Source organism: Triticum dicoccoides, chromosome 2B (genome assembly GCF_002162155.2).
Source record: "Triticum dicoccoides isolate Atlit2015 ecotype Zavitan chromosome 2B, WEW_v2.0, whole genome shotgun sequence".
In the NCBI taxonomy this organism is placed as follows: domain Eukaryota; kingdom Viridiplantae; phylum Streptophyta; class Magnoliopsida; order Poales; family Poaceae; genus Triticum; species Triticum dicoccoides.
Window position 1 is genome coordinate 4873103 of NC_041383.1, and position 23369 is coordinate 4896471.

At 39.0% G+C, this 23369-nt stretch overlaps 1 protein-coding gene across 1 annotated transcript; it reads left to right on the plus strand.

Annotated features, from left to right (window-relative positions):
• The first annotated feature begins 6417 nt into the window (after positions 1 to 6417).
• Positions 6418 to 22983, plus strand: LOC119361682 (ABC transporter B family member 11-like). The gene is made up of 12 exons (XM_037626813.1): positions 6418 to 6696; positions 17081 to 17135; positions 17505 to 17680; positions 17789 to 18010; positions 18107 to 18345; positions 18428 to 18953; positions 19032 to 19305; positions 19391 to 20021; positions 20114 to 20342; positions 21299 to 21565; positions 21698 to 21961; positions 22050 to 22983. The coding sequence occupies exons 1-12, from the start codon at positions 6457 to 6459 to the stop codon at positions 22701 to 22703; spliced, it is 3777 nt and encodes a 1258-aa protein (XP_037482710.1). The 5' UTR covers positions 6418 to 6456; the 3' UTR covers positions 22704 to 22983.
• Positions 22984 to 23369: the final 386 nt, after the last annotated feature.

Sequence of the window (23369 nt, forward strand, 5' to 3'; positions counted from 1 at the left end):
TGTTGGAAATAATACATACTGATGTATACAGGCCAATGAGTATTGATGCTCATGGCAAGTATCGTTATTTTCTGACCTTCACAAGATGATTTGAGCAGATATGGGTATATCTACTTGATGAAACATAAGTCTGAAATAGTTGAAAGGTTCAAAGAATTTCAGAGTGAAGTGGAAAAATTATCGTAACAAGAAAATAAAGTTTATGCGATCTGATCGCGGAGACGAATATTTGAGTTACGAGTTTGGTCTTCAAATTAAAACAATGTGAGATAGTTTCACAGCTCACGCCACCTGGAACACCACAACGTTATGGTGTGTCCGAACGTCGTAACCGCACTTTATTGGATATGGTGCGATCTATGATGTCTCTTATTGATTTACCATTATTGTTTTGGGGTTATGCATTAGAGACAGCTGCATTCACGTTTAATAGGGCACCATCTAAATCTGTTGAGACGACACCAAATGAACTGTGGTTTAGCAAGAAACCGAAGTTGTCGTTTCTTAAAGTTTGGGTCTGCGATGCTTATGTGAAAAGTTTCATCCTGATAAGCTCAAACCCAAATCGGAGAAATGCGTCTTCATAGAATACCCAAAGGAAACTATTGGGTACACCTTCTATCACAGATCCGAAGGCAAGATATTCGTTGCTAAAAATGGATCCTTTCTAGAGAAGGAGTTTCTCTCGAAAGAAGTGAGTGGGGGGAAAGTAGAACTTGATGAGGTAATTGTACCTTCTCCCTTATTGGAAAGTAGTTCATCACAGAAATCAGTTCCAGTGATTCCTACACCAATTAGTGAGGAAGTTAATGATGATGATCATGAAACTTCAGATCAAGTTGCTACCAAACCTCGTAGGTCTTCCAGAGTAAGATCCGCACCAGAGTGGTACGGTAATCATGTTCTGGAAGTCATGTTACTAGACCATGATGAACCTATGAACTATGAGGAAGCGATGATGAGCCCAGATTCCGCAAAATGGCTTGAGGCCATGAGATCTGAGATAAGATCCATGTATGAAAACAAAGTATGGACTTTGATTGACTTGCCCAATGATCGGCGAGACATTGAGATTAAATGGATCTTCAAGAGGAAGACGGACGCTGATAGTGTTACTATCTACAAAGCTAGAATTGTCATAAAAGGTTTTCGACAAGTTCAAGGTGTTGACTACGATGAGAGGTTTTCACTCGTATCTATGCTTAAGTCTATCTGAATCATGTTAGCAATTGCCGCATTTTATGAAATCTGGCAAATGGATAAACAAAACTGCATTCCTTAATGGTTTTCTTAAAGAATAGTTGTATATGATGCAACCAGAAGGTTTTGTCAATCCTAAAGATGCTAACAAAGTGTGCAAGCTCCAGCAATCCATCAATGGACTGGTGCAAGCATCTCGGAGTTGGAATATACGCTTTGATGAGTTGATCAAAGCATATGGTTATATACAGACTTTTGGAAAGGCCTGTATTTACAAGAAAGTGAGTGGGAGCACTACAGCAAATCTGATAAGTATATGTGAATGACATATTGTTGACCGTAAATAATGTAGAATTATTCTGCAAAGCATAAAGGAGTGTTTGACAGGAGTTTTTCAAAGAAAGACCTCGGTGAAGCTGCTTACACATTGAGCATCAAGATCTATATAGATAGATCAAGACGCTTGATAAGATTTTTTCAATAAGTACAAACCTTGATAAATTTTTGAAATAGTTTAAAATAGAACAGTCAAAGAAGGAGTTCTTGCCTGTGATGCAAAGGTGTGAAGTTGAGTAAGACTCAAGACCCGACCATGGCAGAAAATAGAAAAGAGAATGAAAAGTCATTCCCTATGCCTCAGTCATAGGTTCTATAAAGTATGCTATGCTGTGTACCAGACCTATTGTATACCTTGCTCTGAGTTTGGCAAAGGAATACAATTTTGATCTAATAGTAAATCATTGGACAGCGGTCAAGAATATCCTTAGTGAGGACTAAGGAAATATTTCTCGATTATGGAGGTGATAAAAGAGCCCGTCGTAAAAAGTTACAACGATGCAAGCTTTTACACCAATCCAGATGACTCTAAGTCTCAATCTGGATACATATTGAAAGTGGGAGCAATTAGCTAGAGTAGCTCCGTGCAGAGCATTGTGGACATAGAATATTTGCAAAATACATACGGCTCTGAATGTGATAGACCCGTTGACTAAGCTTCTCTCACGAGCAAAACATGATCACACCTTAGTACTCTTTGGGTGTTAATCACATAAGCGATGTGAACTAGATTATTGACTCTAGTAAACCCTTTGGGTGTTGGTCACATGACGATGTGAACTATGGGTGTTAATCATATACAGATATGAATATTGATGTTAAATCACATGGCGATGTGAACTAGATTATTGACTCTAGTGCAAATGGGAGACTGAAGGAAATATGCCCTAGAGGCAATAATAAAATTATTATTTATTTCCTTATATCATGATAAATGTTTATTATTCATGCTAGAATTGTATTAACTGGAAACATAATACATGTGTGAATACATAGACAAACATAGTGTCACTAGTATGCCTCTACTTGACTAGCTCGTTTATCAAAGATGGTTATGTTTCCTAACCATGGACAAAAGAGTTGTCATTTGATTAACAAGATCACATCATTAGGAGAATGATGTGATTGACTTGACCCATTCCGTTAGCCTTAGCACTTGATCGTTTAGTATGTTGCTACTGCTTTCTTCATGACGTATACATGTTCCTATAACTATGAGATTATGCAACTCCCATTTACCGAAGGAACACTTTGGGTGCTACCAAACGTCACAACGTAACTGGGTGATTATAAAGGAGTACTACAGGTGTCTCCGAAGGTACATGTTGGGTTGGCGTATTTCGAGATTAGGATTTGTCACTCTGATTGTCAGAGAGGTATCTCTGGGCCCTCTCGGTAATGCACATCACTATAAGCCTTGCAAGCAATGTGACTAATGAGTTAGTTGCGAGATGATGTATTACATAACGAGTAAAGAGACTTGCCGGTAACGAGATTGAACTAGGTATTGGATACCGACGATCGAATCTCGGGCAAGTAACATACCGATGACAAAGGGAACAAAGTATGTTGTTATGCGGTTTGACCGATAAAGATCTTCGTAGAATATGTAGGAGCCAATATGGGCATCCAGGTTCCGCTATTGGTTATTGACCAAGAATAGTTCTAGGTCATGTCTACATAGTTCTCGAACCCGTAGGGTCCGCACGCTTAAGGTTTCGATGACAGTTATATTATGAGTTTATAAGTTTTGATGTACCGAAGGAGTTCGGAGTCCCGGATGAGATCGGGGACATGACGAGGAGTCTCGAAATGGTCGAGACGTAAAGATCGATATATTGGACGACTATATTCGGAGTTCGGAAAGGTTCCGAGTGATTCGGATATTTTTCGGAGTACCTGGGAGTTACGGGAATACGGGGAAGAGTATTGGGCCTTAATGGGCCTTAGTGGGAAGGAGCCAGGAGGTGGCGCGCGCCCCTCCCAAGCCCAGTCCGAATTGGACAAAGGGTTTGGGGCGCGGCCCCCCTATCCCTTCCTTCTCCACTTCCCTCCTTTCCCCCCTTCTCCTAGTTGGAATAGGAAAGGAGTCCTACTCCCGGTGGGAGTAGGACTCCCCTTGGCGCGCCCCTCCTAGGCCGGCCGCCCCCTCCCCCCTTGCTCCTTTATATACAAGGGCAGGGGGGCACCTCTAGGCACAACAACACAAGTTGATCTACGGATCGTTCCTTAGCCGTGTGCGGTGCCCCCCTCCACCATATTCCACCTCGGTCATATCGTCGCGGAGTTTAGGCGAAGCCCTGCGCCGGTAGAGCATCATCATCGTCACCACGCCGTCGTGCTGACGGAACTCATCCCCGAAGCTTTGCTGGATCGGAGCCCGGGGATCGTCATCGAGCTGAACGTGTGCTGAACTCGGAGGTGCCGTACGTTCGGTACTTGGATCGGTCGGATCGTGAAGACGTACGACTACATCAACCGCGTTGTTATAACGCTTCCGCTTACAGTCTATGAGGGTACGTGGACAACACTCTCTCCTCTCGTTGCTATGCATCATCATGATCTTGCGTGTGCGTAGGAATTTTTTTGAAATTACTACGTTTCCCTACACCCCCTAGGGTGGTCCCCACCAAAGGGCGAAGTCACATTTGCTTACTACCAGGTGATCATCTCTTTGTACTCACAAGTTGCAGTTACAGTTAATCATATCTCACATGTTTGGCCGGGTTTTCTTGGAAGCTCATATATGTAAGCACTTCTTAGTGAGAATTGCAAAGGCAGCCACTTTACCTCGGCACTTGTAATGTATAGAAAACATTGCCATAGAAGTACACCTGTCGCCGAGACTAGTAGCTGAGTGCTCCTTTCTAGTTTCGGATACAGATTCAGTGTTATAAATTTTGGCATATAACTCATAATTTGTAGGTTAAATTGATGGTCAAGTCATTGTGTGTGTGTCTCATAAACTGGAATAGAGGAAGTGTTTCTATGTAGATGAGAGAAGAAGGTTAGTCACCAAATGAGTATATCCCTATCACCCCTGTGTGAGCACTTTGTATGTGGACCAATTTTATAAGTCGCTGTTAAATATGGATAATTATTGAATTTACTATGATACTTATATTTAAATTTGTATCGCAGAGACAAGAAAGAAAGTGTGCTTCTTAAACTAACAAAAATTAAACATTGTCTGCTTTTTTATCCTGCATGCACAATTCTAATGTTAGGGCCATCTCTAGTTCAAAGCAATTTCTGCATAAATAAGATCATAGAAATTAAAGATTGTATGCATACCTCCCTTCACTACATATCCTGCCCATGAATTCTACACTCAACTGCCAACGTGCTCACACTACTTTCACATCCGCTCGCCCCACTTCTTCGCGAGAGATCAGATCAGATCATCCTCCTTTTCCAAGAAAATCTATTCGACGGTTCGGCAGCCACAATTGCATCTCAGGGCCTGAGATCACAAGTGCAAAAGAAAGTGAAGCCTTCACACGAGATTGCCATGCTAATTTTTTCTGCTTAATTCAACAGAAGTTCTCTATTTGGATTAATTTAGCTTTACTTGTTGTCTTCCTAAAATTAATTACACTATTTAGTTACCTAGAATAAAATTAACAAGAACCATTCTAATCAGGAAAGGTTTATATGATGTCCATTGTAGGAATTAGAACCCTATGAACTAGTCCACATAGGCTGGTCAATCGGTCCTGGCGATCGAGTACTGTAAACTCAACACTAGGATAACTAGCGCTCACCCAAAGGGGTTGGATTTGCTTGAACTTTCTCAGAAAGTTCATTTTTGGCGGAAGCTTCTAACGAAACTCACTTGTTGTAAATTAAGAGACATAATAGCCGATTGTCACCCAAAAATCGACTGTCTGCACACAAATGTCTACCTTAAATAGTTAACTTTCTGATGACTTATAAGTAGGAAGGAGAGCCGTTCATCGCTATCGTAATACATCAGCCTGGACAACAAGTTTAATTATTAATTATGTACCTAGAGGAAGCTAGTCAGGATAAAATTAGAAGATTATTTCTGTTTGATAGGTCTCTCCTGATTAATATTACAGGTAAGTGACAAGAGGTTAGTTCACCAACTACAGCACGTAGTGCTCTCATCTTCTGTAAAAGCACGTGCGTCCAGTCAGCTTGCTAGATATGTTCCTTATTAGTAGGAAGCTTCCGGGGACAGACATTCGACACAAACTATATATCGCCAACTTGTGGTTAAGTGATTCCCAAGGAAAGATCATGTCCCAGAATAGTCTGACGGCCTGTGTAGACTAAGACCCTGCTTCTGCTTGGATGATCGTATTTTGGGCTCATGAGTGCAAAAATTAATCCATCATCTGCCGGAGTTTGCTATTTTACAGCAGTTAAAAAAAATGCTTTTTCTAGGTAGAGTGGCATGCCGTTGGTTATGTATTTATATTCAAATCTATGTCTAATAAAATACAAAAAAAATCTATGTCTAATAATGTGCAAATGTCACGTTACGATACCTTCAAACCTATAATTGTACACTTCCGGACTTCTAAAAGAGTACACTTCTTCCACTCAAAAGAAAGAAAAAGAGTACACTTCTTCCACTCAAAAGAAAGAAAAAGAGTACACTTTATTTCAACAACTATGAGGTTGTACTCTTTGGTTTTAGTGGAGCGTAACTATACCCTACTCTGGCAACAGTGTGTGTGTGTGTGTGTGTGTGTGTGTGTGTGTGTTTGTGTTTAGACAAGAGTGCATGCATGTGGTTGCAACGGTATAATAATATGCCCACTTATATCTCCAAGCATTGGCCAGCCCAAGCATAAATACCCTGCAGATTAATCCAAACAGAGAACTTCAATCGTGAGACTCAGGCTGTAGACAAACAAAGCAGTGGGTTGGGGACGAGCTACCCCGCTAGCAATGGACACAGCAGCAGTGGCTGCCGAGGGGGAGGAGGAGAGCGTGGGGCAGCAAGAGAAGGTGTCCTTCATGGGGCTCTTCCGGTACGCCGACGGCACGGACCTGCTGCTGATGCTGGTCGGCACGGTGGCCGCGCTGGCCAACGGCGTCTCGCAGCCCCTCATGACGATCATCTTCGGTGACACCCTCAACGCCTTCGGCGACGCCACCGGCGATGACGTCCTTCAGCGGGTCAACAAAGTAAGGCCCATCTGTCTAACCTTCCATGGCAGGCTTAATTACACCGTACGTCCTCGTCTGTGTGTATTGCTGCGTCCGAGTTGGTATACCTCTGTAACTTAATAGTATAAGAAGTTTTTTGACTGACAATATGACAGTGTCAAAAAACGTTATATTTCCCAAACTTTGACTTTTTCTTTTTAGAAATCAGAGCCTTAGAGCTCAATCCATTACTCAAGAAGAAGAGCATTGATCAGTTAATTAGCCAAAAACTAGGCCAAAACCGAAACTTTGACTCATCTTACACTAACGCAACTCCAACCATGCATCTCCGATCTTCCTAAATTTACCTCCCTTTTAGAAGGCTGTTTGTGGGCCTTCTTTTTTGGTGCCTCTCCAACCGTCACCCCTACATCCTTCGCTCTTGTTCTTTTTCTTCTCCTCTTTTCTCATAATAAGAATAGAAAAAGAAGTAAGCGGCAGCACAGGGAGCTCTGAGGTCTCCGGCAAGCTCTGGTGAGCCCGGACGATCCCAGGAGAGCTACGGCGAGCTCTAGCTGTCGATGCTAGCGCCGGGGGCAGCAGATCGAAGAAGATGGGTGGTGGTAGGAAGGCAATTTCATGGCGGTTGGAGTCTTGTGGGAAGGATGGAGAGCCCCTATTCTCTCCCTAGATGTAGGGGAAATAGGGTGAAAGAGAGCCCTCCCTACAACACAAGGTGAGTATGGGAGGGTTTTAGTGTTTTTGTTTTGTTTTGCTGAAACCCCATAAAATAGGGGTGCCATCACCAATATAAAATTAATCATCACACACGGTTCAAGAAAGCATATCACATACGGCTTCCCTCAGTATGTGCACAAAACTGTATCGATTTTGGGGTCTCATTGCACACCGACCCTAACTCACATGCAATATTTAGTCAATATCCCACAGTCACATGAAACAAAATCGTGTGAGTTGTGAACCACAGATTAAAAAGGGAGCACAGACGAGATGGAGTGTCATAAAGACGGGTAGACAACCAACACATCGTAGATCCATCATTTTTGTGGAATCACGGAGCCCGAGCTCACTAGGAGATGAAGGAGTTGTTGTTTGCCACTCCTTCTGCAACTTGGTCACACTAGTACTGTAACATCCACCGTTGTTGCCAAGGAAACACAAAAGGTAGTCATGGAAGGAGCTTGACGACCACCATCACCAACCTCTCCTCGTCTTGGCCAAATATGGTAAAGGGAACCCTTCCTCTACTTGTCTACACGAATCTGGTGAAGTACAACTGTGGCTGCCAAGCTGACGAAGGAGGCAAGCCTCACCCTGAACCATGAGTTTGTTGGAGGGAGCTCTCAGGGGGTGTAGGCACACAGACGACCATGAGGTGCGGCGCCCTGATTCCCGAGGCTTAACAGCTAGAGCTTGCCGGTGTAGTGTTGTGGCCATCGTCTTCTGCTGCCCTCCTGAGGCTTGACAACTGTCGATGCTAGCACCGGCAGCAGAAGATAATGGGTTTTTAGCAAGCACTAGCCGTCGATGCTAGCATTGTGGCCATCCGGTGTAGAGAAGATGAGTGAGCGGCGACGGAGGGGGGAGGGCATCGGTTGCTGGTGATTTGAGAGAGGGAGATGGGAAGATTAGAGGGTGATGGTACAGAGAAAGGTGGGCAAAGATGGAGGAGAGGACTACGTAAGTTGGAACCTTTTACACATGGGCTTAAAGTTTTGACCGTGTGTGATATGTTATTGTCACCTGAAACCATTTTGCGATGTAGGTGTATTTGTTATAGTTCGAAATAAACAATCCTGGCTGCCTTACTCCGGCGACTTTTTGAAACCATGTGCCCTAGGTGTCTTAAATGGCATATTCTATGCCGGTGAACCATGTGAACTAATACTATTCTATTACCATGAAACTATTTTCACAATATCCTAATTTTGTTAATTTACAGTGGGATATATCCATGTTATAAATGATGATCAAAATTGCATATCGTATACCATATTAATATTTGAAACCCCATCTATTTAGGATCAGAGAGACCACATGAATATCCAAATTATCATCTATTTAACATATTCTCATTGTAATACATTCACGTGATAAATAATGGTCAATGTTTCATATTTGATGCCATTCAATATCCAAACTTCATCTATCTACAGACACATGGAGTACATAAAGCATGATACATACACCATGAAAAACAAAACATCTTGAGGTTAATCCGATGGGCTCCCTTATGTTTAACCAATCCACAACTGATATATCTTCATAATAGCAAAATAAATAACAACTGCTATATATGACATCCTAATTGTACATAAACATTAGCATAATCATGCAATTCTACTAGATCAGACGATGTGTGCTAAATCAAAATAACGGCAAGAAACTATCATATGAGTATATGACCACTATGTAAGGAATATTTACCAGCAATGGATCACAACATTCCACGGGATGATAACCGGTCAGACCCGACCTAGAATATTGTGAAATGAAGCAACACATTCCTTAGGCCCAAGGAATTCATCCTCAATCCTAACCTGGGAATTTCCTATTCAGCGCTTAAGGCGCTGAATTGCGCCCTAATAATAGAAACTGCTCACACTGGAAGTAAACTGGCCGACCCATGAATAGATGGTTTTCTAGTTTTGGTACCTTCCTTGAAGGTTCCACTGTTGTGGGTTTCCCAAATTTTTAGAACCTTCTTGAAGGTTCTTCTTGGCTAGTTTTTATAGTATTTTTTTTCATTTTCTATTATTTCAAATTCATGAACACAATTTTATGAATATATTTTCCCAATTCCTAAAAATTATTCAAATTCATGAGATTTTTAGAATTTATGAAGATTTTCAAATTAAGGAAAATTTTCTAATTTTTTGAACTTTTTAAGACTCAATGGACATTATGAAAATATCTGATTTTTTGATTCATTGTTTTTAAAATTAGAACATTTTTAAACTTTTTTAAGTCTTTAAAATTCATGAATGCCTTTTCAAAATTTGAAAGTATGGATTTTTAACCTATAAAAGGCCATATTTGTTAATCAAAAAATGTGTTTATCCTAAAGCATTAGACGGGCCAGCGAGTGTCAAGCAGCCGAGCCAAGCAAGCGGACTAGATAATGGGCTGCAGCCCACCTAGCATCCGCACGAGCACCAGTGATGATTTAGGCGCAAGACGAAATCACTAGTTGAGGAGTACTCGTTACAAAGATCACTCCTACCTTCTCATAAAAAAAGATCAGGTAAAAAATTCCCTAAAAAAACCTTCCCATAAGAAAAAGATCAATCCCACCTTCCCAGGTTGCAACAAGTGGCGCGCTGCATGTGCGCCTCTTGTCACAATCTGGGAGTTTTCCCTTTTTTTCGTAGATCCCTTTATTCAAAATGTTTATCTCTTAAACCGTGCGTCGAAATCTTGAACCGTTTTCACCGTTGGATTCCTCGCATCGATATCTTCAAAACTAGATCCCATGTTGATAGGTTTTGAAAAACCGAACCGGGAGAACGGGTTTTTCCCTTTTCTAAAGAGGCATGCCCGTGCTTCTCGTGAAATCACAACTGTGCCTCTTGCAGAAGCAAAACTGTGCCTCTCGTGGAAGGAAAAAAATAGAAAACACATTTTTTCGTTTTCGAGACTCGCGAAAGCATAACCGAGCCTCTCGCAGAAGCAAAATCGTGCCTCTCCTAGAAGGAAAAAAACAGAAAACATGTTTTTTCCCTTTCCGATAGGCACGACAGTGACTCTCGCGAAAGTACAACCGTGCCTCTTGCGGAAGCAAAACCGTGCTTTTCGTGAAAAAAAACAGAAAACGTGTTTTGTTCTGTTTGTGAAAGGCACGGCCGTGACTCTCGCGGAAGAAAAAGAACAGAAAATGCGTTTTTGTTTTGTTTTCGAGAGGCATGATCATGCCTCTCGCGAAAGCATAACCGTGCCTTTCGCGGAAGCAAAACCGTGACTCTCGTCAAAAAATAAAAAGGAAAAGCGTATTTTTCGACCAAATTTTATTTGACCCAAAAGCTAAGGTAGGCCGATGGAAAACCAAAACATCAAAAAAAACCCCGGAAAAAACCTTTTAAAAAGCCAAAAACATGTGCGGAAAAATAAAAAAAATCTGGTGGGAGCGCCCAGAGCGCGACACATGGCGGGCGGCTGAGAGCACGCCAAGTGAGCTGATAGTTGCAAGGCTCCCGAAGGAGCACTCGTGAACTAGTTGGTCTCGGTGCAAGAAGGGGCGAGTCTATGTCTTGCCATTAGCAAGATGGAAGTCGAGCTCGCCTACATAGACCTGGTAGTGGGCCGACCTAGTAGTCATATGGTTTCATCACACTGACATCACGCAGTTTGTTTACTTTTATTTTTTTAACTTTTTATATTAAAACATAATAAACAAATATATTATATAAAATAATTTATTTAATTATTTTAAAGTGTTCATCGCATATTACAAAAATGTTCATGCAATGTCAAAAAATGTTCTAACCTTTAAAATGTTTCTATCAATAAACAAATGTGTGATATGCCGGAATGTTATACTTTTTAAAGAATGTTTGTGTAGTTAAAAAAATAGTATGGTACCATTAAGAGTGTACATTTTAATTTGTAAAAAAATGTCCACATGTTTCAAAAATATGTTTTGACTTCTTAAAGCAATTTTATACAATGTTAAAAAATGTTTGCATAGTTTTGAAAATATTTTGTATCATTTGGATAAAATGTCTCAAAAACATATTTGAAAAATGTTTAACACGTATTAAAAATAAATTTAAAACACATATTTCAAATAAATATAATCATCTATGTTGAATTTTTTTTATATAATATATGTTTTAGATGTGTACGAAAAATTTACAATGTGTATGAAAAAGTAGACATCAAAACATATATTTGAAATATGCCAATCCCGCATTTGAAAGATCTTAAACATGTATAAAAACATGTTCTTGGTGTATACGAAGAATGTACAATGTGTATGAAAAACCTAAACATGTGTTGAAAAAAAGAACAAAGAAAGATAAAAAAAACCAGAGCGAATCAGTGAAAACCGAAGAAAGAAACAAAGAAACCAAAGAAAAGAACATACAAATAAAGAGAAATAAGGAAAAACAGAAGAAAACTCGAAGAAAACCGAAAAAACCATTGTAGGAACATGCGCGAAGCTTGTACAGACTTGTAGGAAATATAGAGAACTCTCTCCCGTACAAAAAATGTAGGAACTTGCGCGAAGCTTCATTAGCACAAAAATAATTCGGGAGAGAGTCCTCTATATTTCCCCTCTCATTCCCTAATTATAAAGACAAAATGATACTCTTTCCATTTTTACTTACTCCGCATATTAGTGTGTGTGTGTGTGTGTGTGTGTGTGTGTGTGTGTGTGTGTGTGTGTTATGCAAATATATTGAATGATGATTCGGATGGTATTGATTTTCTTATTGTGGACGTAATAATTTTTTGTACAAACTTGGTCAATGTTTACAAAATTTGGTTCGAGACAAAGCTAATATGCGAAGTAAATAAAAACCGAGGAAGTATTTTTAAAAGACTCGCTAAAAGTTATAGCGATAGTTGGTATTAATGATTGTTAAATGGTTTCATTCCCTATTTTGGTAGCATTTTTAGGAGATGGAGTTTCAGAGCATTCGTTCGAGTTAACTAGCTACTCTACTGTGTGGCACCAGGCTGCAACCGATATCCAAGCTCCACCACCTCTGAAAACTGCACCTCCACCATTCATGGCCTGTTTGTCAGCATCGGTCTATCCCGGCCTTGTGCATCATATCCATCTCAATTCTCCATACCAATCTCATTTAGGTTGTTCTTCTAGTTATAACAATAGCATCTTCCCAGAAAAAATTTATAACAATAGCATGCCATTATTTTGTGGTCATCGTTGTTGGTCACAATCACAATGTAGTTTTTTTGCCATTATGCATATCAATTTCAACACGCATAATTTTATTTTCCAGTACTTATTTCTTCCATTCATTAACTATGGGACCCACACATGCATGGAGCACATGCAATTGACGAGGCACCATTATTTGCCACATGGATTGTTTGACAAGTCAACCGAGTGCCTCATAGATTAAACTAGAGAATAGCTCGTGCGTTGTTGCGGGAATCGATTGCAACACATTTTGAGTGATTTGATTGTATAAAACATGAATAGTTGAATTAATAATATATGAACCAAAACTGAAAACATATATTATGCATTGCATTTGATGATTGTATAGTCGAAAAATATTTTGACTATAATAATATAATGGGAAACTTTTTTCCCATGCACGTTGAGTGGCACTTTGATGAGGTGGCATGTGTGGTGAGGTGGGATGTGCGGATGTGATCACAAATAATGGAAAACTTGTTCTTTTGCATGTTGTGGTGGGCCTTTGACGAGGCGGCATGTGTGCATGTTAAGATAATAGAGGTAGTGGGGATGAACTGTTTAGGTATATAGATACAAAACTATATGATGAACCAGTGACATTAGAATCATTACGAGTCATACTTTTTTTTACTATTTACTGTAGGGCAATAACCCTACGTCCTTTATTACATAAACTTTTGCCTAGACCTGTTTAAATCCGGTCCCACCGGGAGTCAAACCCAGGACCTGTGCTACTAAGGTCGTTGCAACCACTAGGCTACATGCCCTTTCTCGGCAAGTCATATTTAGTGACCATAATGTGCATATTAGAAAGTATCGTGAGCATACCGTGGTTTCACCTCAACTCCAGTGACCACCAATGTATTTATCTCTAAGCCCATTTAGATTGTTCTTCTAGTTGTAATAATAGCACGCTATTATGCTTTTGGCCGTGGGTTTGCATGTTATTGTCGGTCACAACGTGGCTTTTCTGCCATTCTACAATCCAACTTTAGCATCAACGTGTATGCCTTTCCTAAGTAAATTAGCTTTTGAGGATGTATATAGGGTCGCGCTATTCGTCATTCTGGATGAGGAATAGTTATTTTTCACCCGCTCTCTATTTTGACATCAATGCACCGTAATTTTACGTTTTGTAAATTTAGTCTTATTTTATACGTAAAAACAGAATGTAAGAAAATATATGCTTGTCATAAAAAATATTTTACGTTACGTAAAATTATGAATGTAAAATACATAAAATGCGATTTTTCTGGTCTTATAACCTATATTTTTGTTTTCTTATACCAAATTTTACGTAGTAAATCAATATAAATGTAACTATTTCTATTCCAAACGTAATTTATTTATGAAGTGATTGTAAGATTACCTCGGATGAAAAATAACTTATTCTGCATCCTGGGAATTTTCTCATAGCAAAAAATTGTGCCATTTATGTGCTAAACCATTATTAACTAAATATGTCACAAATCGGTTGATCATCATAACAACTCCTAAGCAGATCACAGCTGTTAGAGCTATGTAACTGTACATAGGAATATAATTGTTGGATCACATAACCGTACAATGCATATTCAGTGAATAATTAAACTTCATTAAAAAAGATAAAAGTATACTTTGCGTCCCTCAATTCTAGACAGAGTCTAGATTTGGTCCCTCAACTTCAAAACCTAACAACTTGCATCCTTAACTTTTGAAACCGGACAAGATTCATCTCTGGTCATGGTTTTGACCGGTTTTGGTGCTGTCCTACCCCGGTTTTGACCGTTCCAACTCAAATTTGCCTACCTTTTCCAAGCCCACGTAATGTTTTTAAATTCGGTTACTTTTTCAAATACATGAACCTTTTTAAAATTTGTGTACTTTTTAAAATCTGCGTACTTTTTCCAACTTCATGTACTTTTTCAAATATGCGTATTTTTTAAAGTTCATTTAATGTTTTAAATTGATGTACCTTTTCATATTCGAGTACATTTTTTTTGAAAGAGTTCATGAATTTGAAAAATTTATGCGAACTTGAAAAAAGTACGCGGATATGGACTTCTTTTGCCCAAAAATATGTGGATTTCAAAAATTATTTCAACTTGAAACAAGCACGTGAATTTCATACAAAGTTCATGGATTATAAAAGGAACACAAATTTAAAAAAAATGCGGACTTTGAAAAGCATGTGGATTTCAAATAAGTATGCGATTTCAAAAAGAGTTCATGGCTTTGCAAAATACTTGGATTTGATAAACTACACAAACTTGGGAAAAATATGGGGATTTGAAAAAAGTACATAAATGTTAAAAAATCACGGATTTGAAAAAAGTACGCGAATTTCAGAATAGTTCGCTGATTTGAGAAAAGTATGTTTATTTTTGAAAAAAAGTACGCGAATTTCAGAATAGTTCGCTGATTTGAAAAAAATATGTTTATTTTTTACAAAAAATACGCGACCCTGAAAAACCTACGCAGAGTTGAAAAGTGTATGTGGATTTCAAAACTTCACAGGTATAAAAATTACTGGAATATGAGTGAGCACCAGTCAAAACAGGGGTGAGTCAACACCAAAACCGGTCAAAACCGAGTCCAGGGACTAATCTTGTCCAGTTTCGGTTGTTGGGGGTGCAAGTTGTCCGGTTTGGAAGTTGAGGGACCAAATCTAGACTTCACCAAGAGTTGAGGGACGAAAAGTATACTTTTCTCTTAAAAAATATATAATAGACCAAAATTACATTATTATTTGAGTACACACATACCATTATGACGTTATAATCCAGTTCATTGCATTATCTGAATGGGTAAAATTATGACACATTTAAGATCATAATAGTATTTGTTAAAAGTATCATAATGAAAATTATGGGGTTTAAAGATATTGTAAGGAAACTCTCCTCGGTTCATATCCTAACATGCACAAAAACAATTGTATTGAACATATATTAATCCGAGTGAACGTGAAGACAAGGGTGTCGTTTGTACTATAAAATTATGAAACAATATCTAGGAAATTACAATTTCATACATATGCCGATATGCATACTGTTAAATTGATTTGCATAATCCTAATGGCAGTGACATCTTATTGTGACAACTTAAAGATTAATTTTATCATTATCGCCATTCAAACTCGCTATAAATAAAATACTATATTAAATATGTGCGCTACATAATTCCTTTGATAAAACATTACGTATATGAAACAAGAAAGCAGGCACCCAATGTTATCTAAGTTTGACATTCAATATGTCTAAAATATATATAGATTCATAAGGTCACAATTGTCTGATTATATTCGTCCAATTCTCTCATTAATACTACAATTTAATTATTGTTTATTATACACATGCAAAAGTATTGATAAAAAAATCCATATTAGAAACTTAGCAAGTAATAAAATTTATCTTATTTGGAATAGTGGAAGTACTATTGTTTCAACGTACAAAACTTGCCAATGTAGACATATCAATAATAGTTATGCTCATGTTCATTCTACAAAGCAATTTGGGAAACCTATCTAATGTCATGTACTCACTCCGTCACAAAATAAGTGTCGCTGATTTAGTACAAAGTATATAGTTCAAAATTTAATTCTTGATATTTTGCGCTATTCATGTAGTATTGTAATTTCATGTGATGCCACTTACAAAGGGTAGACTGAATCACAGGTTGAACTTTAGTTTGCATATCTGAAAGAACTATTCTTACCAGTATATTTAAAAAAAATTAAAGACCTACGTGCCCTACCCCGTGAACCGATGGGGTTGGAGTACATTTCTCCTTGACACTCCCCCCTTATAGATGTCACAATGAACCGATCATGCATATCACAGGCCTATGTGCTAGTTTCCCGAAATAAAGATAGTACATCATAATGCCAGTCCTTGAAATTGGTTTGTGAGGTCACTAGCCCAACAACTCATAAAAGTTATAGTTGAAACTCCAGTGGTTCGAACAAAGAATTGCCAGTTGCCAGCTTGGTTGCCACTTGTGCGCTTCACCATGTTGGGGGTGGAGATGATTCACGTTGTCAGCTTACCATTGGAGATGATCCACACTGTCAGTTTACCATCGGGAGCTAGATAAACATAATTGATTGATGCTTAATCAATTTTGTCCATGAATTCCAGCTTGAAGAAAACACTACAATCTCTAGTAAGAAATACACTAACCGATCCACACAATTTTGCTCCATCCTCTACATTCTACATGGATATATAAATTTTGGAGCTCAAATTTCAAAATTTCACTGATAGGTTACCTTAGCGGTTAATATTCATTTGTAGTTCAAGACACTTGTTCTATGTTCATTTATCCATCTACAAGATCTATGCATATGTGGGATCATCGTGGATTGGTCATAATTCCGGTTCTGGAAGAATTTCTAGCCAACTTGAAGCTTTTTAACCACATATCATCACTTATCTACATAAATAGTAATATTTATTTCTTTGCACATATACATGGCTGTCAGATGGCAAACACATGAATACATTATTCATTTTATTCCCGTTTGTTTTTATGCAGGTGGTTCTACAATTTGTCTACTTGGGTATCGGAACAACAATCGTCTCCTTTCTTCGTGAGCACGAGCACACTTTGTACACCTATACATATGCGTTTCTGTCACCTGCCTTGATACTAGCTAGTTGTTGGCATGTTTGAGAAGATGGCAGTTAATGCACATGCATGCTTATTTTTTCAATATGCAAGTTAGTATCATCATGCCGTGAATTCCAGCTCATGTTGCTAAAGTTCTTATCCAGGGAGGATAGCAAACCTTTTGCATATAGGATAAACAATGTTTATATGTTCTTTTATTTCAACAGAATGAAATTATATTTGAAATCACGACGACATTTTTTGCTCATGTAACACATTCAATATAAATATTTTGATCATATGTAAACCAAAGTGTTGATCATCCCAAGCCAACTTGTTGTCTATGCAGAGGTGTCATGTTGGACACTTACCGGTGAAAGGCAAGCGACACGCATTCGATCTCTATACCTCAAAGCTGTGTTGAGACAGGATATATCATTCTTTGACCTAGAAATGACAACTGGGCAGATCGTTTCGAGAATGTCCGGTGATACTGTCCTAGTTCAGGATGCTATTGGTGAGAAGGTAAGGAATTTCTCCAAGTACAATGAAGAACATGTAAGAAAAAAATTGTATTCATTATATTCCTAATCTTATTGAAATTAACATAGACATGCATTCTAAACTCTTCAGGTCGGCAAGTTTCAATCACTTGTGGCTACTTTCGTTGGTGGTTTCATTGTAGGTTTCGTGAAAGGATGGCTTCTATCTCTTGTCATGTTGGCAGCCATACCTCCAGTTGTACTTACTGGAGCAGTAGTGGCAAAAGTGTTGTCCAAAATATCAAGCAGACGTCAAGCATCATACAGTGCTGCGGGTAATGTCGTCGAACAGACAATTAGCGCTATAAAAACAGTAAGTTTAGTTGACAAAACAAGTTTTGAATAATGGCTATTATAAATGAGTTTATGTGCACTCTCTAATTTATATGACGTCTATATATGCAAATAGGTTGTTTCTTTCAATGGGGAGAAGCAGGCCATCACAACATACAATAAACTAATACACAAATCATACAAGACCGCTGTTGAGGAAGGACTTACTAATGGCTTTGGCATGGGTTCTGCTTTCTTTGCACTCTTCTCTAGCTATGGTTTAGCCATCTGGTACGGTGGAAAGTTGGCTCTTACAAAAGGATACACAGGAGGACAAGTCATCACAGTCATATTGGCTATCATTATTGGGGCAGCGTCAGTCTTTACTCATACTTTGAATTAGAATTCATATCTTCCATATCACATTACAGAAAGTGATATCAACTATTTTTTGCAGGACTTTAGGTAATGCAGCCCCATGTATGACTGCCTTTGTAGAAGGACAATTAGCAGCACACCGACTGTTCACAACAATAAGGAGAAAACCGAAAATCGATCCTGATGACAATAATGGTAAGCAATTGGAAGATATGAGGGGAGAAGTTGAGCTGAAGGATGTGTATTTTAGCTATCCAGCAAGGCCTGAGCAACTGATATTTGATGGATTCTCACTTCTCGTGCCTAGTGGCACTACAATGGCTATAGTTGGGGAGAGTGGGAGTGGGAAGTCAACTGTGGTTAGTCTTGTAGAGAGATTCTATGATCCACATGATGGTGAGGTTTTAATTGATGGGATCAATATCAAGAGTTTACAGCTTGATTCAATAAGAGGGAAAATTGGTCTTGTTAGCCAAGAGCCAGTGCTATTTATGACCTCAATTAAAGACAACATAACATATGGCAAGGAAGACGCAACAATTGAGGAGATCAAGAGAGCAGCTGAGCTCGCCAATGCAGCAATTTTCATTGATAAGTTGCCCAACGTGTGTGATAAAACATCATGTAATCCAGATTTATTCCATTTGAGTTGAGTTCTGATATTTACATTTATCTCATACCAGGGTTATGACACAATGGTTGGCCAACGTGGTGCTCAACTTTCAGGGGGGCAAAAGCAAAGAATTGCAATTGCGAGAGCAATCATTAAAAACCCCAAAATACTTCTGTTAGATGAGGCTACTAGCGCATTAGACGTGGAGTCAGAGAGGATAGTTCAGGAGGCATTGGATAGAATAATGGTGGACAGAACTACGCTCGTGGTGGCACATCGTCTAACTACTGTGAGAAATGCTGATTGCATATCAGTTGTTCAACACGGAAAGATAGTTGAACAAGGTCAATATTTCGTTTCTATCACCCATTTTTTACCAATAACCTATTTTTCACATCTTAATTAGATTTTTCAATTTCATGCATATAGGTTCCCATGATGAATTGGTGCTAAACTTGGATGGTGCGTACTCTCAACTTGTTCTGCTACAAGAAAGTCATAAAGAGCATAAAATAGACCGTCGATTGTCTACTCCAAGGTCTAAAAGTAAAAGCTTGTCAATGAAGCGGTCAATTAGTGGTTCAATAGGCAATAGTAGTGGGCATTCTTTCACCCTCCCCTTTGGGCTACCTAGCGCAATTGAATTTCCTGGAGGAAATGAAACACTTGGGCAAAATCAGGAAGAGCTGAATGGTGATGGCGAGGTCCGAAAGAGAGCTCCTATGGTACAACTAGCACTTCTTAACAAGCCAGAGGTACCTATTCTTTTGTTAGGATCTCTAGCCGCAGCAGTCCATGGAGTGCTTTTCCCAGTGTTTGGTTTAATACTTTCGGGTGCCATTAAAGCTTTCTATGAGCAACCAGATAAACTCAGAAAGGATACTAGTTTTTGGGGTCTGATGTGTGTTGTCATGGGTATCATATCAATAATCTCAATACCAGTAGAGTTCTCCTTGTTTGGACTAGCTGGTGGCAAGCTTATAGAACGCATCCGAGCTTTGTCATTTCAAAGCATTGTGCACCAAGAAGTTGCTTGGTTTGATGATCCGAGAAATTCCAGGTGTGTTACATATTTTCTCTTTGTTTGTTCTTATAAATAGTATGAACTTTACTACCAGTCACTGTATATAATCGCTAAATTACGTCTTACAGCGGAGCACTTGGTGCAAGACTGTCAATTGATTCTTCAAATGTCCGACGTTTAGTGGGAGATAACTTGTCTTTAATGGTTCAGATTATCTCAAATCTAGTCACGGGAGTTGTCATTGCTATCATTGCTGACTGGAAGCTTGCTTTGATTATCATATGCGTGATTCCACTTACTGGTATTCAAGGTTATGCTAATGTGAAGTTCTTGACTGGTTTCAGTCAAGATGCTAAGGTAATTCATTAAACAAAGTTCTTGGGATGTTCCTCAAATTATATGACATTTTGAGAATAATGCCCTAAAACTAGATGCTACACCCTATAGTTAGATATATTTTTCTTTGGGCATAGGCGTTGTATCCAAAATACATAATTTACCACTAATTTCGGTATTATAGGCATAAAAAGTGAAGAAAACTATACACTTTGGAAATTCCTTGTGAGAAAATTTATGTATATCATTTAGCTAAAATAAATTTAAAGATATTAGTTGCCAATGTTCCAAAACTTGCTCCAAAAAACGACTTTTGGAGATCCGGAGCGAGTAATGATGCAGTGCATGCATAGCTTGTACTGTCAATCTAGAACTACTAGCTCATTACCCATGATTTTGATGGATTATTTCAGTCAGGGTCCTCAGCTTTCCCATATTCATATATCTCAAACGCTATTGTGTACATCTGAGTTCCTTCTTGGCCAGTGTCACGACTTAGTGTTCTTGCTCTCCTTAAAATATTACACCATGTCCTCAACCATAGTCACATACTGTCATTGTTCTATCTCATATTGTGTATGATATATATCTGATATAAATTTTGAAGGAGGTGGAAAACTTAATTTTTTTATAAAATGTTCGCCACCTCCTTCAAAATTTATACCGGATATAGATTTTATGCTTAATTTTTATCCTTAAAACATTACACCATGTCCTCAACCATAGTCACATAGTGTCATTGCTACTTGCTTCGTTGTGATTACTTATTTGTTAGAGATTTTTACTAAGGTGAAAAAGGAAAGAGGAATAGGTGGAAGACCTATAGACAGATCCATTTATATAACAGTAACTGATTAAATTTACGAATTGCAGTCATTTTTCTTACTTCATCAAGCATAGTATGAATCGGCACTTTAGATAACTGTTTTTCATTTTCTTAACACCTTTTGAGTTTGTGATAATGGATTTCTCATCAGATGATGAATGAAGATGCAAGTCAAGTGGCCACAGATGCAGTTAGTAGTATAAGGACTGTAGCTTCTTTTTGTTTTGAAAAAAGAATTACAAGAATATATGAGCAGAAATGTGAAGCCTCAAAGAATCAAGGATTCAAAACAGGAATAGCCGGGGGCATTGGATTTGGTTTTTCATTCCTGATGTTGTACCTTACATACGGTCTTTGTTTCTATGTTGGAGGGCAATTCGTGCGCCATGGCAAATCAAATTTTGGTGATGTTTTTGAGGTACAAATATGCACTATTTCAGCAGTAAAGTTTCTGGTTGAGGATCCTCTTCTTAGTATTTTTTTATCTTAATTCCCTCCATGATTAACCACTTTCATGAGGTCATTTCACATAGTAAGGCATACTTTGCAGGTTTTCTTCGCACTGATGTTAGCAACTTTGGGAGTATCTCAAACAAGTGCAATGGCATCCGATTCAAAAAAAGCAAAGGATTCAGCTATCTCCATATTTGCTTTGCTGGACCGGAAGTCTGAAATCGACTCAAGTAGCAATGAGGGTTTGACTTTAGACGAGGTCAAGGGCAATATCGATTTTCGACATGTCAGCTTCAACTACCCAACACGCCCAGATGTTGTAATATTTAACAACTTTACCCTGCACATTCCCTATGGAAAGGTTAGCCTACTTCTCGTATACTCATCACATTGTTATATCTTGTACAATCATGTACTTGGTGTCTTATGTTTGTTATGGTCCTATATAGACTATTGCACTCGTTGGAGAGAGTGGTTGTGGCAAGTCAACTGTAATCTCTCTGCTGGAGAGATTCTACAATCCTGATTCAGGTACCATTTTATTGGATGGAGTGGAAATCAAGAGCTTGAACATCAACTGGTTGAGGAAGCAAACTGGACTAGTGAGCCAAGAGCCTGTACTCTTCAATGACACAATTCGTGCCAACATAGCCTACGGAAAGGATGAGGAAGTCAGTGAGGAGGAGCTCATTGCAGCGGCGAAGGCATCCAATGCGCACGAGTTCATATCAAGCCTTCCTCAAGGATACGAAACATCTGTTGGGGAGAGAGGGATACAACTATCCGGTGGCCAGAAGCAGCGGGTGGCTATCGCAAGGGCCATACTGAAAGACCCGAAGATACTACTACTTGACGAGGCGACCAGCGCCCTGGATGCTGAATCTGAGCGGATCGTGCAGAATGCCTTGGATCATGTGATGGTTGGCAGGACCACGGTTGCCGTGGCGCACCGCCTCTCGACGATCAAAGGCGCCGATGTCATTGCAGTCCTCAAGGATGGTGCAATTGTGGAGAAAGGGGGACACGAGTCCCTGATGAACATCAAAGATGGGGTGTACGCTTCACTAGTTGAACTTCGCTCGGCTCACCATGAAAATGCCTAGTAGACGTACGCGGTACACCATGCCCAATTTGTTGTATCTAGCAGTCTAAGTCTATTTGATGTAAGTTTGCTCGCATTTAAAAGGAGATTCTGCTTCTGCTTTAGATTTTGATTCTGGTTCTGAAACGTACATTTCCTGCTATGTGTAGAGCAGTGTAGTTTTGTGCTGTAATAACTATAGAAATAATTGAAGATCGCCCCTTCAGAAATTATTGTATGGAGATGTCTGTAGCTCTTGTTTTTCTGGCTAAAATCTATCTACTGTTGAGGAATTGATCTTACATACAGTGCAAGCAACAAAAAAGTTGTACGGAGCCATGGTGCAGCCGAACCCATGCTCAACACTCTACATCCTCTCACACCATCTATTGGGATTTGTGTCCGGCGAACATCAAAACTCATGGCGGGAGTCATTAACTGTTGTTTAATAGACTACTAGCATTGCTAATAAAGCCTACTGTTTGCATATCCCCTTAGGCATTAAATTATGAATCTTGCATTGGTACATACAATACGTCTTCAATCTCCATGTTGACTAGGTCAGCTCACTATTTCTTATTCGCCTCGTTATGTGTGATTGCAACAGTGCCACTCACGAAAATATGTGTATAGTGCTCTGACTTTGTTCTTTCCCTCCTTTTTTCTTTTTTGCAGAAAATTTTGTTCT

Excerpts from the sequence above, each read along its gene's own strand:
- LOC119361682 (XM_037626813.1), top strand. The coding sequence starts at position 6,457 with ATGGACACAGCAGCAGTGGCTGCCGAGGGGGAGGAGGAGAGCGTGGGG. Across the intron at positions 18,954-19,031 it reads TCATTGATAAGTTGCCCAAC|GGTTATGACACAATGGTTGG; the intron begins GTGTGTGATAAA and ends ATCTCATACCAG. Across the intron at positions 20,022-20,113 it reads GATGATCCGAGAAATTCCAG|CGGAGCACTTGGTGCAAGAC; the intron begins GTGTGTTACATA and ends TACGTCTTACAG.